The sequence below is a fragment of the Rosa rugosa genome, chromosome 3 (assembly GCF_958449725.1).
Source record: "Rosa rugosa chromosome 3, drRosRugo1.1, whole genome shotgun sequence".
In the NCBI taxonomy this organism is placed as follows: domain Eukaryota; kingdom Viridiplantae; phylum Streptophyta; class Magnoliopsida; order Rosales; family Rosaceae; genus Rosa; species Rosa rugosa.
This window is the reverse complement of record NC_084822.1, coordinates 36,293,635-36,308,740: the sequence shown is the minus strand read 5'-3', so window position 1 is coordinate 36,308,740 and position 15,106 is coordinate 36,293,635. Positions and strand designations below refer to the sequence as shown.

At 38.8% G+C, this 15,106-nt stretch overlaps 3 protein-coding genes across 3 annotated transcripts; 1 reads left to right on the top strand and 2 right to left on the bottom strand.

The window, feature by feature from the left end:
* The first annotated feature begins 950 nt into the window (after positions 1–950).
* LOC133739052 (small ribosomal subunit protein eS28-like) lies at positions 951–1,395 on the top strand. Its single transcript, XM_062166767.1, has one exon. The coding sequence runs from the start codon at positions 966–968 to the stop codon at positions 1,236–1,238; it is 273 nt and encodes a 90-aa protein (XP_062022751.1). The 5' UTR covers positions 951–965; the 3' UTR covers positions 1,239–1,395.
* Positions 1,396–2,259: 864 nt separating this feature from the next.
* On the bottom strand, positions 2,260–4,682 carry LOC133740147 (uncharacterized). Its single transcript, XM_062168065.1, has 2 exons — positions 3,908–4,682; positions 2,260–2,634 (listed from the first exon to the last, which is right to left on the bottom strand). Exons 1-2 carry the CDS (start codon positions 4,264–4,266, stop codon positions 2,370–2,372), a joined length of 624 nt encoding a protein of 207 aa, XP_062024049.1. The 5' UTR covers positions 4,267–4,682; the 3' UTR covers positions 2,260–2,369.
* An 8,804-nt stretch (positions 4,683–13,486) lies between these two features.
* Positions 13,487–14,823, bottom strand: LOC133736227 (uncharacterized). Its single transcript, XM_062163669.1, has 5 exons — positions 14,712–14,823; positions 14,550–14,594; positions 14,412–14,459; positions 14,057–14,173; positions 13,487–13,691 (listed from the first exon to the last, which is right to left on the bottom strand). Exons 1-5 carry the CDS (start codon positions 14,784–14,786, stop codon positions 13,644–13,646), a joined length of 333 nt encoding a protein of 110 aa, XP_062019653.1. The 5' UTR covers positions 14,787–14,823; the 3' UTR covers positions 13,487–13,643.
* Between the last annotated feature and the right edge of the window lie 283 nt (positions 14,824–15,106).

Below are 15,106 nucleotides of genomic sequence, written 5' to 3'. Positions count from 1 at the left end.
GTCCCTATGTGCGTCCGCCCCTGGCTATAGAGAGAGAACTATGTTAGCAGATTACCCGGCTAAATTCAGCCTTTCGTTGAAGCTTGTATATGAGATGTTTGATGAAGTTTCAATTGTAGCTGCCCCGGCCATGCCTGATGAACCTAGTGGTGCTAATTCTCGCCAGCGTGCATGGGCTAACCTTCTGTTTTTTCTCTTTTTTTTTCTGGGCGTTATGCCTCCTTTACACCCAAAAAAAAAAAAAAAAGGGAAACGATAGTGAGGACATATGACTCAGGTCGTTGACTATATGCAATTTTTTTATTATGCCTGGCCTAGTAAGATATTAAGGCACCAAACACATGCTCAGCACCATCTTGTTTACAGTATAATAATGACAAGAGGCTAACTCGGAGCCTTTGTATGCTTGGCCTCATTCACTAACTCATCCGATAATAAGCAACAGACAGATACTAAATTTATCAAATAGCTATTAGTTTATGATACTTCTCATTCACTAAAATTAATGATGCGCTAGGATATATAGAAATGAACCTGGAAGGGATTTGTGGAGCATATATAGCCATACTCTGAAAACACGCACAATGAAGCATTTCCTTCTTCTTAAGTGTCTACAGCAAGAATTTAACTCTTACATTCTCCGTCTCTAAACCCTAAATCTCTAAACAAAAGATCACGAACATAGAAAGCAAGAATGAGTAAAAGAGGATAAACAGTTCTCGACTTCTTAGATAGTCATCTTAATCATTTCAAAAAAAAAAGAAAAAAAAAGATAGTCATCTTAATGGGATTTATCTTGTAGGATGTAGATATGTAGTGAATAGGTGAGGTGTTATGAGCCTCATTTCTGTTATTCCTGGGGATGGTGGGGTGCATATAGCCTCACTTCGAAATAAATATCAGCGTGGGATTTGTTTTACTTCTTTTCTTCAAAATTCCAACATTTATGCAGCCAGCCAACAAGTATGTCTCCACGGGTCTCCTTCAACCTCCAAGCCAAGCCGCCTCCTCTCCTCCAGATCCTCGTCTCGAATCTCAGCATGGAATCGACTGTGAAGCACGCCCTGGTGGTGAAGGTGATGGGCCGGACTGGATCCAGAGGTCAGGTGACCCAAGTCCGAGTCAAATTTCTCGACGACCAGAACCGGTTCATCATGAGGAACGTCAAGGGACCGGTCCGGGAGGGCGACATCCTCACCCTGCTCGAGTCCGAGAGAGAAGCAAGAAGGTTGCGTTGATGGGTCTTGGTCTCCGTCTTCAAAGCTATGTTCTTTGCTTTTTACTGGGTTTATGTTTTGTGGTGTTGATTAGCGAGAAAGACTGGTTCTTGTAGTGTTATGGAAATTGGGTTATGAGCTTTTGACGTTTTGAGTTATGAATCCGAGACTTTGATTTCGTTTAAAAAAAAAAAAAAAATGTCTCCACGAATATTGATGGAAATAAACGAGCGAATGGTGAACCAGAGTTCAGACAGATAAGCCACTACCAACGACTCTTGTTGAGTACGGCCATACTCAGCACAGAAATAGAAGAGCACGCTGTTACAATGAGCAAGCATGTTCTCTCTTACGTGCCTAAGAGCAAGTTCACCCGTAGTCAAGAAATGTCAAGGTCGAAAAGTCAAGAATTCGACCAGTCAAGTTATTGTTCACTGCCACTGGACATGGGTTAGCACCCGTTTTTTTTCTTAACCGGTCAACACTGTTCATTATAGTACTAATATAATTGTTTGCCGTTGGATCCAGAAATTAATTGAAATGAAGGGCTGAGATTTCATGACCATTGGGATCAGAATTCAAAGCCCTCCAACGGGTCTCTTCCACGTGCTCTTTATTCCGGCCCAATGCATGTTGCTACGCGACAAGCGCGTTGCTTCAGTCGTTCACGAGTTGCGGCGCCACGCGTCAAGCAGCTGTCCCTCAGTTCCCAAGTTGGCGCGTCTCCTTCTCCCCAGTTTTGCTGACGTCGCCCACGTTCCCTTGCTGGGCCGAGCTGGCCTGTTTGTTGCCTGGGTCATGGAAATAGTCATGGGTATGACTATTTTCTTGGCTGTAGTCAAGAAAGGGTGGGTTTTGCCCGGTCAAGGCACCACCGGTGGAAGATAGATTTTGCTACACAAGGTCACCACATCAGCTTTTTCTTGACTATGACCAGTCAAGAGCAAACCAGTGCACTTGCTCTAAGGCGAGAATTTAACTCTCGACTTCCCTGTCTCTAAACCTTGAGCCTTTACAGAAAAGAACACAAACATAGAAAGAATGAGTAAAGGAGGAAAACAAGGTTCTTACTTTATAAAATGAATATCACTGTGAGGTTTTGTTTTACTTCTATTCTTCAAAATTTCCAACATTCATGGAGATTTATGACACTCATACTATGATATCTTTCAAAGGAACAATGCAGCTGGTTGGGGTATTATTTCCTTTCTCCCGAATAACGATTGAATTGTGGTCGCCACCGCCATTGCTGTTATTATGGGCGTTATTGCTGATGGTCTTGGGAGAGTGATACAGATTGAATGTTGCTTGATCCAGAGTTCCTTCTCTGTAAACAAACACACTGTCATCTTCTTCCATTTTTCGCCACTTCCTGTTTCGGTCTTTAATTCGATGGAGATCATGGAGTGGCATTCCTCTGAAATATACCAAATACAAAGTAAAATCAAAAGCTCATTCAGTTAATAAGCCCTCAGAATCCAATGTTTCGTGTTAATAGCTTTTCAGATAAAAGCATATAATATGTTATCTTGCCTTCTATGTCAGTAAAGATGTACCAAAGAACAACAAGGTTGTTAAATGTATCATGTATGTAGATAGATTCGTGAAGATTAATTAAATCTAGAGCCTACGTGACCTCTGCAGATTATTTCAGACTGCATTAAACTATTCCCAATATAAAATGATATTACTCCCAATTTTCCAGAAATTAGAGTTCCCTTTTTCTATGTAAAAATAAAATAAAAGATACATTGCTTATTTAAAAAAACAAAAAAAACACAGGAGATGGTATATATTTATTTTGAAGGGTAAAAAATGAGACGTACAAATAGCACCGCTCAAACATGAGAAAAATATGAATTATATCATACATTGTGTATTCAACTGATTTGATTATTTATGGCATCACATTTTTCATAAATAATAATAATAGAATATGTTAACCTAAACCGTTACAATCACTAAACAAGACCAATCATGAAGTTTGTTTATCAGATAAGATGCACTCACGAAACGAGACAAATCATGAAGTTTGTTTATCAGATGAGATGCACGATCAATTTATTAATTATGCTATTAAGTTCATATGAATATTTCCAACCCCAATAGACCAATTCCAAGTAGTATTACAACTTAGCACGTTACGACCAAGCATCCACAAATTTTGAAACTAACAACCTCTGCCAGTGTAATTCAATACCGAACAAGTGAAAAACCGTCCACTTTTGAAGTTTTCTTTCATTAAAACTTGCATCTTAATCTAAAGAATGAACCTTTTCTTAGTTTCTTGTGTGCAGTATTGTTGGGTGGGTTAAAGTGCATTTCCAAAATTTGGGCACTCAAAAATCAAAATATTGGTGGGACTTTGTCTAGGAAGGGACTATGGTCCAAAATTGCCACAGTTGCTACACATGTTTTTGTTGCATACAATGACAAATAAATAACCCACCCACCCACCCCAACTAGTCCAACAAACAAAATTAAAAAGCATAACAAGTTGTTTAAGCAACTTATTAGAATGATTATCTCTCAAGAAAAAACTTAATCAGAACGATGTGTTCATAAACAAACCCAGCAGAGCAAAGCCAAAACCCAAAACCCTCAAAGAATAAACAAATAATAATAACTAAATCGGGAAAAGCAAAACCCCAGAAATGAAAAGAGAAAGAGAGAGAGAGAGAGCTCCGTACCTTATATGGAAGAGATCGGAGATGTCACACATCTCGAGGTAGAAATTAACGGCCTCGAGGAAAGCCCTGTAGGAGTAGATGTGGAGCCCATCGATTCTCGGGTAGGGCAGCCTCGGCCTCGGCAGCAGCTGCGGCTCGTTCGCGGCACCCCACTTGCTCCTCCACCCTCCAGCGGCGGAGAACACGTACTCCTTCCACATGACCGCCGAGTTCGGCGAGGCAGCCGCCGCCGGTCGGCATACGAAGCCCAAGGTGGCCATGATGGGCTCGAGCTCGTCGTGGGTCATAATGGGTTTGAAGGTCCGGGTGTACCAGAGGGCCAGCTTGCGCATAGAGCCCTTCATGTAGTCCTCCGCCATGGGAAGAATCAAGAAGAAGAGAAGAAAGAGAAGAGAGAGAGGGAGAGAGAGATTCTGGGTGAGAGGGACAGAGACGACTTTTGAATGTTGGATTCGGTCAAGGGAGTCTTACGTGGGTTTTAAATAGGGGGAGGGGTTTTCAAGTATGGAAAGGGTTTTAGTGACTTAGCACCCAAGTTGCGGGAATGACGGAGATGACCGGTCGTCGTCGGTCGGTGGAGGAGAGAGTCGGAGGAGGATTTGGAAAGCTGCGAAATGAAATCTGCTTTTGCCAGTGTGGGGGGATTCTGTGATTTAAAGCTGGGTGTGGGTGGATTAATTTGAAGCGGTGGTGGACTGGTGGGTTTGCGTGCTTAGGATTTGGATGAGTCATGAGACATGAGTCACAGCGTGAATGGTGTTTTTTCAATAGACTAGTTCATTGGTCGTTACCATTTTAGGGGACTGTGTGTGACTGTACGTAGCAAATTGGCCTATATATGGAATTGTTGGGGAATAATATGATGGGACCTTATGAACAATTTGGCAGGTTTGGTGAAGGAAAGGAACATTAATGACAAGATCTCTATATATGGTAAAAAGACTAATGATTCGAATGTGAATATGATGGTATTGATATCGATTGGATTCCATTCGCTCCCTTGACGACGGTTTTTCGGGGCACCGTGGGTGGACTTGTGGCTCTTATGGTGGTGTTCAAATTAGGGAGCTTTGTCTCCGCCGCTTTTTAACTGTGTTTCTCGGAATTTCAATTGTGTTTTTGTTGTTGTTGTTCTATATGAAGGTCTCGGAGAACAAGTTTCGGTATCGTTGCAAACTATTAGGATTTGGGTCTAAATAAAAAACATTCCTCGTGCTTGGAAAAATTATCTGGGTAACCAACAATTAATTAGTCACCGTCTTTTTTTCAAGGGAAAATGCTCATTTACCCAATTTTAGCTTAAAATTTGCCCACTTGCTCCACTAACAGTTTTTTAACCCCATTTACCCAAAACAGTCTAAGAGATTATTTCCCCTTTACCCAATTAATTCTTTTTATTTATTTTTGGGACTTTTTTGCCCTCTCCTTCTTTCTCACTTAGAAAGAAAAGTCATCCTCCACCTTGCTGTGCTCCGGTGACCAGTGGCCGGCCACGGACTCCGGCCACCGGTGACCGGAATCCGGCAACCAATGACCGGAATCCTGAATCCGGCCACCGGACTGTTAACCGGATTCCGGCGTCTGAATTTATTGCCCCCTAATAATACCCAGTAACCATATTATTACCCCCCAGTAATCATATTATTGCCCCCCAATAACCATATTACTGCCCCCCAATACTCATATTATTGCCTCCCAATAATCATATTATTGCCTCAAATAATCATATTATTACCCCCCAGTAATCATATTATTGCCCCCCAATAACCATATTACTGCCCCCCAATACTCATATTATTGCCTCCCAATAATCATATTATTGCCTCAAATAATCATATTATTACCCTCCAGTGAATTGCATAAACTCCCAAAACCAAAATGAATACACTACAGGTACAATTGATCAATTTATATGCATATTATTGCCCCCCAATACTCATATTATTGCCTCCCAATAATCTTATTATTGCCCCGCAATAGACATGTATAACTATTCAATAAAACTTTTATTTTTTCATTCTTCTGCCAAATTTACCAAAAAAAAACAAAAAAAACAAAATCAAGCCGGACGCAGAACCCGGACCCTGCGGCGACGACACCGACTGCATATCTCAAACCCCAGAACCCGGACGACATCCCGCACATAATCGAAACCCGAGAACCCGGACGACGCCGTCGGAATCAAAATGAAATCAAGCCGGACGCAGATCCCAACCCTGCGGCGACGACACCGACTGCAGATCCCAAACCCCAGAACCCGGACGACATCCTGCTCATAATCGAAACCCGAGAACTCGGCGGTGACGACGTTGCGGTTGCTGTAAGGGTTAATTGACTTCTCCGGCGGGTCAGTTTTGGTCTTGCTTGACTGTGAGTGAAGGAACTGCGAAGAGAGAGAGAGAGAGAGTGTCTGATAGGAGGTGAGAGAGAGAGAGAATTTTGTAATTTATTAATTAATTTGGGGGTAAAAATGTCACTTGCATTTAAATTGGGTAGATGAGAGTAAAAAACTCTTGGTGGAGCAAGTGGGTAATTTTTTGGTTAAAATTGGGTAAGTGGTCACAGCCCCTATTTTCAAATATGACGAGAGGAGGGCCGACATTGACCAACAACTCTAGTAATACGATTTGGCTCTTCCATACACTAACAACCTTAGAGTTTGGTGGCGAGCAGGCTTGGCTTGACCTATTTAACCCAATAGAACACTGAAAGTAATACTACTATGAGCACTTAGATTTGGGAGCGGTTGGACACTTGGACTACACCTGCACAAATTTGCACCTTGACAAAGTCTTACAGTCAAACCGTTATCTTGTGCTGACCAGTTGTAATCCGTCCAAAGTTCCAAACAAAGTAAGTCAGTTATAATGATTCACTTGCACCACCTCCTTTGGACGAGACTATACTAGGGCCTCGATCATTAAATTCAACATTCATATCCCTCAACCAAACCGAATCTAGAAAACGAACAAGAAGAACAAGAACATGGAGAAGATGCGACCCAAACTTAGGAAACAAGCATAACGTAATTATTGAAGCTTACTGAGCACCACGAGAACAACTAAGAATCAACTTAATCAACTTGCAAACAATATTTTAATATATGAACATACAGCAATCACTTGACACTTGACAGGAAGACTTGTATATAATTGGAATAACTCAGATACAGCACTTACTATAAGTGATCACAAGAGTAGAGAAGGAGAACCAGAATACTGTTCCAATTTGTTCCGCTGCTGTGCCTTGGAAGTTTTCATTAGTAGAATGCTCAATTATCCAGACAACAAAACCGGTAAGGATAAAGAACGAAAGCAGCAGTTGTTATCCAAAGATATTTTGGAAGTGGTTTAAGAAAATCCACATGTTTTCCTTGGCATTTGGTACCAACATTCCCACACCTAAGTCAGTATATGGGATCGTAAAATCAACATATTGAGATCTGTTCTCTGTGATCGTAACATCTCCAACAACAGCATCGAATTTCTAGGGTATCGATCCACAAGTACACCCAATATGCATATGTGGCAAGAAAGATGTATAAATTAGAAATTTCTATACAAAGAATACATGCAGTAATGGATAGAGATAATAAAAAATCCTTGATTGGAAGAAAGCATCTAAATCTCAGTGTCAGCATATGTAATATACTAATATTCTAAATATTGCAAAATAAATTAGCGAGCAATTAAAGAGATCATTTGTAATTGGCCAAAAAAAAATGTCTCCTCCTATTAAGTTTTGTCAATGGATTGTACCGCTTGATATTTAGATTGCATGGGTATGCAATACATGCATATTAAGTATCAACACATTAACAAATGAGCTAGTAATAGTAAGCTAAAGCATATGTGTACCTTGAGATAAACCTGGTTAACAAGATCATTATAAGTCCCTGCAGAATTTCCATTGGCATCCTCAAATGGAATAAACCCGTACTGCACTTCATACGGCAAAGCTCCTATTGCAGCTTTGAATACATCTATAGAGAAGCCAGTGACATGAGTTATATTGGTTTCATGATCATGCTCGACACGAACAAGTTCCTTGAACCCGAATCTCACTGGAACACCAATTCTTAGTTTAATTGTTTCACTACTTACTACTACTCAATTCCCTCCTGGAACCTCCAGGCCATATGATTCTTTCAAGATCAATTGTAGAAGCTAAATTTCTCCCATTATGAATAAGTTGCTGTTGAGGTGACCCTTTTCGGGATTTTACTTCTTCTTTGCAAGGCCAAAATCCAATCCTTTTGATCTCACCTTTTCCAATAACATTAACTATCTCAAATGGTTCTGATGGAATCAGTTTCCCATTCACATATTGAATTTCACCACTTCAACTTTTAAATCTAGTCTGCAAAATCTCTCTAAGAAGCACAGCTCCATCTTTGGAGGATCTAGTGGTAGAATTTTTAAGCCTTGCTCTTTCAACTGCTTCTGCTAGAGCCCAAGTTGCATCATATGCCCAAATCCCATCTGCACTTAACTCCTGAATTGGTTCCATATTTGGATCCTCCATGTAAAACTTCCTCCTCAATCTTGTTGTAAGACTGTGAAGGTTTATTGATGCTGGAATAGAAGACTTCAAACCCACCTTGCATTGACTCAATAACAGATAAATTCATGGATTCCAATAAAGCCGGACTAATCACTGCACCACAGACGCACGACCTTGGTGTTTAATCAACCTAGGTCCCTCAAATCTGCTGGCCACGAGGTGGAGCTAGGATTCGAACGCTAGACCTGGGGGTTGAAATTGCAAAAACAGAATTACCCAGCCTAATGGGATGTTGTCAGTAGGCCAACAGTTAACACAAAGCAAGTATAAGATTAGATCAACAACACACGATATGTTGACGCAGTAAAACCCTCCTAAGAGGTAAACAACTGCGGGCACTATGCCGGTAAAAAATCCACTAGTAAAAGATTAGTACATAAAGAACTCACACAAACTCTACTTACTAGAACGCTACTAGAAAGGTAGCTTGATCTTGTCTTTGCTACTGAATCTGGAAAGTGGATCTGATTACCTTCGTCAATCTTGAAATGGCACAACACTAGACTCGGTTGTCAATCACGTCAAGGCACGAACCATGCATGAATGCAGCACACATGGAAGCATAAAACCAAGGCTTTGAAAAGAAGGTATCTGAGATGTTAATAATCCTTCAAGAGTTAAACATGGAACAACTCATGAAGAATTATCGAAAAACTTTTTAGGCTCAAGGTTCTATGAAAAAGAAGCCGTAACCCTAGCATGCTCAATAAACATGGATTTATACTTATGAGACACTGGAGCTACGCTAGGGTTTCTGTTGTGCATAGGCTTTTAAAAACGTTATTAATGAGCATGGATAATAAACACTATCTCATAGCAAGCCCATTCATTACACTAAGAAGCACGTCTGACTCAGCAAACAGAAAACTATGCTATCCTAATCTAGGATAGAAGAACTTGTTCACTCCAAAAAGTAACAAAACACACATGAATGCAGACTTACCATTTGAAGATGCTGAGATGAGTTGAGTAGCGAGTCTTGTATGTGATCCGAGCTTCTGAGTTCCACAATTAAGGACTATTACAATACATATGACTCTTGATTGTTTAGCTAGGAAATGCCAATTACACAAATATGACTCTTGACGACGGTTTTTCGGGGCACCGTGGGTGGACTTGTGGCTCTTATGGTGGTGTTCAAATTAGGGAGCTTTGTCTCCGCCGCTTTTTAACTGTGTTTCTCGGAATTTCAATTGTGTTTTTGTTGTTGTTGTTCTATATGAAGGTCTTGGAGATCTAGTTTCGGTATCGTTGCAAACTATTAGGATTTGGGTCTAAATAAAAAACATTCCTCGTGCTTGGAAAAATTATTTGCGTAACCAACAATTAATTAGTTACCGTCTTATTTTCAAGGGTCTTTGACCCAAAGCACTAAAATCAGCTAAAATTGTCTCACTTACCCTAGCAACAAATTTTTATTCTCACTTTTACACTTAATTTAATTAGTAAATTACATTTTGTGTCACTCTCATCTTTCTCTCTGTCTCTCTCTCTCTCTCTCCGTCGTTCCCTCCTCGTCGGAGTCGAGCCAGACTGAATTCCAGCTTCCCAAATCTCCGGCTCATCACGACGAAGACTTCATGATGCTTCGAATAAAATTTTGGCAACCTCACCAGCTCCACGTTGGCTTATTCGCTGCAACCATAAGCTCAAATCGAATCGAATTCAGGCTGCTTCGTTCGTTTCTAGACTACTCCAACGTCACCAGCTCCACGCTGGTGTATGCCCTGCAACCATCAGCTCGAATCGACCTTCTTCCCTAGAACCCGCGCCGCTCGCCCGCTCCCTTGCTTAGCCTGCAGTGCGGCTCTTCGCGACTCCGATGAGGACTGGAGGTTTGGAGAGGTGAGAGAGGTCGGCGGCGAGCTTCGGAGGTGATTCGATCCGGTGATTTTCTGGTCCGGCTGACTTGGGTGCCCAAAGTATTTTCTGGGTGCCTAAATCAGATATTTTTTTTTTTTAAGTAATGGGACAAAAGGACAAAAAAAAAGTTTTGAATGTCTATTAGGGGGCAATAGACGTTTTGAATTGATGTAATCTCCTCGTTTTTTTTTTCTTTAATCAAAGTTTTATTTGTCTAATTTTAAGAAGATTAGTTCCAATTCCGATGACTGAAAGTTCTATTGAGGAGCAATAGACGTCTATTGGGGGGGGGAATAGATAGTCTATTGCCCCTCTATTGGGGAGCAATAGATTATTGGGGGCAATAAACATTTCCGGCGATCTATGAGATCTTCGACAACCTCCGGCGAGGTTTTAAGAAAAGTCCGGTGGGCGGCGGACGGTGACCGGAATCCGGCAAAAGTTGGCTGGATTCCGAGCTCCGGTGAAGTCTCTTATGATTTCTCTCTCTCTCTCTAAGTAACAAAGGGGTGAGGGTAAAATAGCCTTAAAAATAAACAAAAAACAAAAAACTTAATGGGGTATTAGAGAAGACTTCCTTAGAGTATTTTGGGTAAGGGAGAATTAAAAAAACTTAATAGGGTAAGGGGGAAAAAATCCCTAGAAATGGAGTAAATGGACAAAAACCCTATTTTCAAATATCACGAGAGGGGGGCCGACACTGACCAACAACTTTAGAATACGATTTGGCTCTTCAATACGCTAACAACCTTAGAGTTTGGTGGAGAGCAGGCTCGGCTTGACCTATTTAACCCAGTAGAACACTGAAAGTAATACTACTATGAGCACTTAGATTTGGGAGCAGTTCGACTACACCTGCACAAATTTGCACCTTGACAAAGTCTTACAGTCAAACCGTTATCTTGTGCTGACAAGTTGTTATCCGTCCAAAGTTCCAAACAAAGTAAGTCAGTTATAATGATTCACTTGCACCACCTCCTTTGGACGAGACTATACTGGGGCCTCGATCATTAAATTCAACATTCATATCCCTCAACCAAACCGAATTAGAAAACGAACAAGAAGAACAAGAACATGGAGAAGATGTGACCCAAACATAGGAAAAAAAAAATCCAGAACGATGCAAAGTAGTCAGATCAAGACCCAAGACAAGACAACGACGAATCATTCTCCAAACCCAACAGAAATCTTTGTTGAACCTAGTAAACCTAACTCGAAAAGTTGCGATATGAAGTTACTAGATTTTCAAGCCAATTTGTTCAAATAGAGGAAAAGATGGATAAAAGGCAGAGAGGTTCATCAATCCTTGTTAAGACTGGATGAAAACGTCTTGAAGTTTCAAAGTGAGCACGAAGAGGAATGTCGCTAAAGAGAGATTAGGGCGTGGCATATTTTTTATTTATAGAGTAGACAAATTAAGTCCAATAAAGACGGTGAAAATGTTTACTATTACACATTATAGGATCCCAACAATAAGAGAAAAAGAAATTAGACTTTTTAGGGCAATTGGATCTGTTGCCGTGGGTGGTTCAGTGTAGCACTTGCCACATCTTTCCCGGCTAGGTGGCACACATTTGCAGCGGTTACAACATGTCATGCAGGTAGTCATGCATGTTCTCTATCTTGAATGCAACGCGCACCTCTTGTCAATGGAATGGTCTCCCCCCCCCCCCCAAAAAAAAAAAAAAAAACCAAATTTTCTACTTGCTTCTCGTTCATTTTTTTTACAGGGGTTAGAGCTTGAATCTTATTATTGTGTACATTTGTCCATCTTATTATTAATAAAATAGGGTTGGCCGTGTAACTTTTCTTGTAATATCTATGAGTTAGTATTACTTACGGGGGTGTATTGTATTTGGATTTGTGCAGACTTTTTTTAAATGACAGACTTTTTGAAAAGTCCACAGACACTTTAAAAAGTTGATTGATTGTTATTGATTTCCTAAAATCATTGATTTTAGCAACAGACTTTTATTGATTCATGAAAAGCTATATACTTTATTATGAATGACTTCTACAGATTTCCTAGCATATACAAAATATAAAAACAAAAAACAAAACAAATGCAGCCCAAACACAAAACAAGATAATAACTCGTTACCTCTTCAATGTTCAAGTATTTTCGAATAGAAATTGACTCAAATGAATGATTGTTACTCTGTCTAGCTAGTTTTTTCTCATTCCTAATCTCCCAACAACATAAAAATACAATATAGATCATTTGATGTTTATGATTAATTTCGCCGATTAACATATATCATAACAATATTGGTCAATGTCTTGATCTATAATCAATCAATTGAAATTCAATTGTTTAACTTTTCTTTGAACCATAATATAAATTCAAATCGATGAGAATAATTAATAATATAGAATTTAGTATGTCATAGCAACACGTACTGTTCAAGATTTTAGGGGTAGACCACAATATTTGGGTTTTAGGGTTTCATAAATCATTTTTATTGCTATTAGAGTTCGAAGTATCACAATTAAAAGACAAAAAAAATCACATTCAACAACTACAATGAACATGTTGGGTATCAAAAAACGTTGATAGCATAAAAGATTAGAGAAAAGACAAAAAAATCAAGAAAGAGAGACGATGAAGGACCAACATCTTCGTGCGCAGAGAGAAGAACTTTGATAGATATATATTTTTTTTTTTTGCAGAGAGAACTTTGATAGATTTTTTCAAATCTTTGGTCTGGAGGCTAGAAAATTATTGGAGTTTGATATGTATAGTTAACACTACAAAGTCCATGATTATCCATGATTTTCTAATTCCATAAGTATGAATGATATTTTGAATACCTCTGTACTTTTATTCATTTTTAAAAGTCCTAATTGAATACCCCTAGATTTTGGTGGAATTCATGAAGTCTTTAAAAATCCTAATTGAATAGCTCAAAACTTTCATGGACTTCTAAAAGTCTATATTGAATACACCCAGACTTTTAAATTCCATAGATTTCTTTAAAAGTTCCACTAATTTCATATACAATACACCCCCCTTAGTTTTATATATATATATATTTTATAGAAAAAGGTTAGCCAAATATTGTATTTCATAAACAGTACCAAAACGACACACTTCTATGAGTCCTCAATATATAATAATTTTATATATTTATTAAAAAAAAAAAACAAGCAAGCATATGTAAAATCTATTATACTAATTAAACAGTAATATTAAGCTACATAACATTTACTACAATAATTTGCAATGACTTAATTATTCTCAATCTTATTATTTGATTCACGATGCTCTTATTAGTTGTGGAGACTAGGTTCAAGCGATGGAGACATGGAGTTATGGACTATGAGCGTCACCGCCGCTGATGGTGTCCATTACATCTTTCTGAAAGCAGAATGTAGTATATAATGTTAAACCACATTTAATTCCACCAATTTAATTGTATCATCAAAAATGAATTTAGCCTTTGTATCCACAAATTCAAATACTAGAGATCGTTATGAGAGTTGATTATGGGAGAAAAAAAAAACTAAAGAACAATAGAACAAAGAAGAATTTAGAGCAACTCCAACAGCTTCCCCATATCTTGATTTTTCTCCATTTTAGGGAAAAATTTGGTTGTTTTGCTCCAACAGATTCTCTATAATTATCCCTAAAATAGAGATAGTGATGAGAGAGAAAGCAAAATTTCCTATATTTACAGCAATATCCTTATGATAAAGAGAATTCAATACTAAGTAAATCCGTACCCCCACTTCTTTGCCTGCCTCTTTGGCCGCTTCTTTGGCTTCTTGTTTGGCCGCTTGCATGGCCGCTTGCCTCAACAAATTGATCAACGACCCTAGGTATTTCTGGTCACCGTAAACCTATAAAGAAAATGAAATCAATGAACTCCAACTGACCAAGATATATATATATATATATATATATATATATATATATATATATATATATATATATATATATGGAATTAATTGAAATTAGTAATAATAAGAATATGAGAACAACAACAATAAAACAATGGCATTAGCAACAATCGTCAATCGATTAGAATATATGTGTACATGAATACATGTCTTATATAGTAATGTAGTAGACACTAACCTTATCTACGGGAAGTGGTAGAGTGTGTAAGACGCTGGGAGTTGGTGTCTGAAATCACACACATAGATGTTTTAAAGTTCGTGTAGTATCACCATCCCTAATTTAAAGTTATATACAACCATATATATAAAAATGTACCTTCGGCTTCTTGGCCTTTTCGTTCTCAAACTCATCAGCTGAAACCTACAGAGACAAGGATGGCATATATTATTGAATATATGAAAGTGAAAGTACTAAAGAGAAAGTGCATGTACGTGTCCCTTTGTGTACACACATGAAAATAACTAATGTATGAGTTACCCTTGTAGTAACTAAGAGAATGGCGAAGAAGAAGAAGAGCACAGTTCTGAAGACCATTTTTGTACCCTGTCGCATCTAAATTGCTACAAATCAAACAATAGCAAATGATTGTAGTCGCAGCAGAACAAAAATCGAATGTGGTATAAATACTGTCAAAATTAGGTAATTCCTTGCATAAACACTACCAGTGGTTATGTTTCTATTGTCATAGAGATGCAGTGGATATCACATGGCATGGATTGAACCCTATAGTCAAAATTAGCTTAAATGGACATGATAGAAAGAAAAAGCATTTGCAAGCGTTTCTAAGTAATTAGTATAGGACCTAGAATTGAAAGGTATCAAACGACAATGCTTGAATTGGTCAAAAAGAAAACTTGCATGTGTAAGTTCAG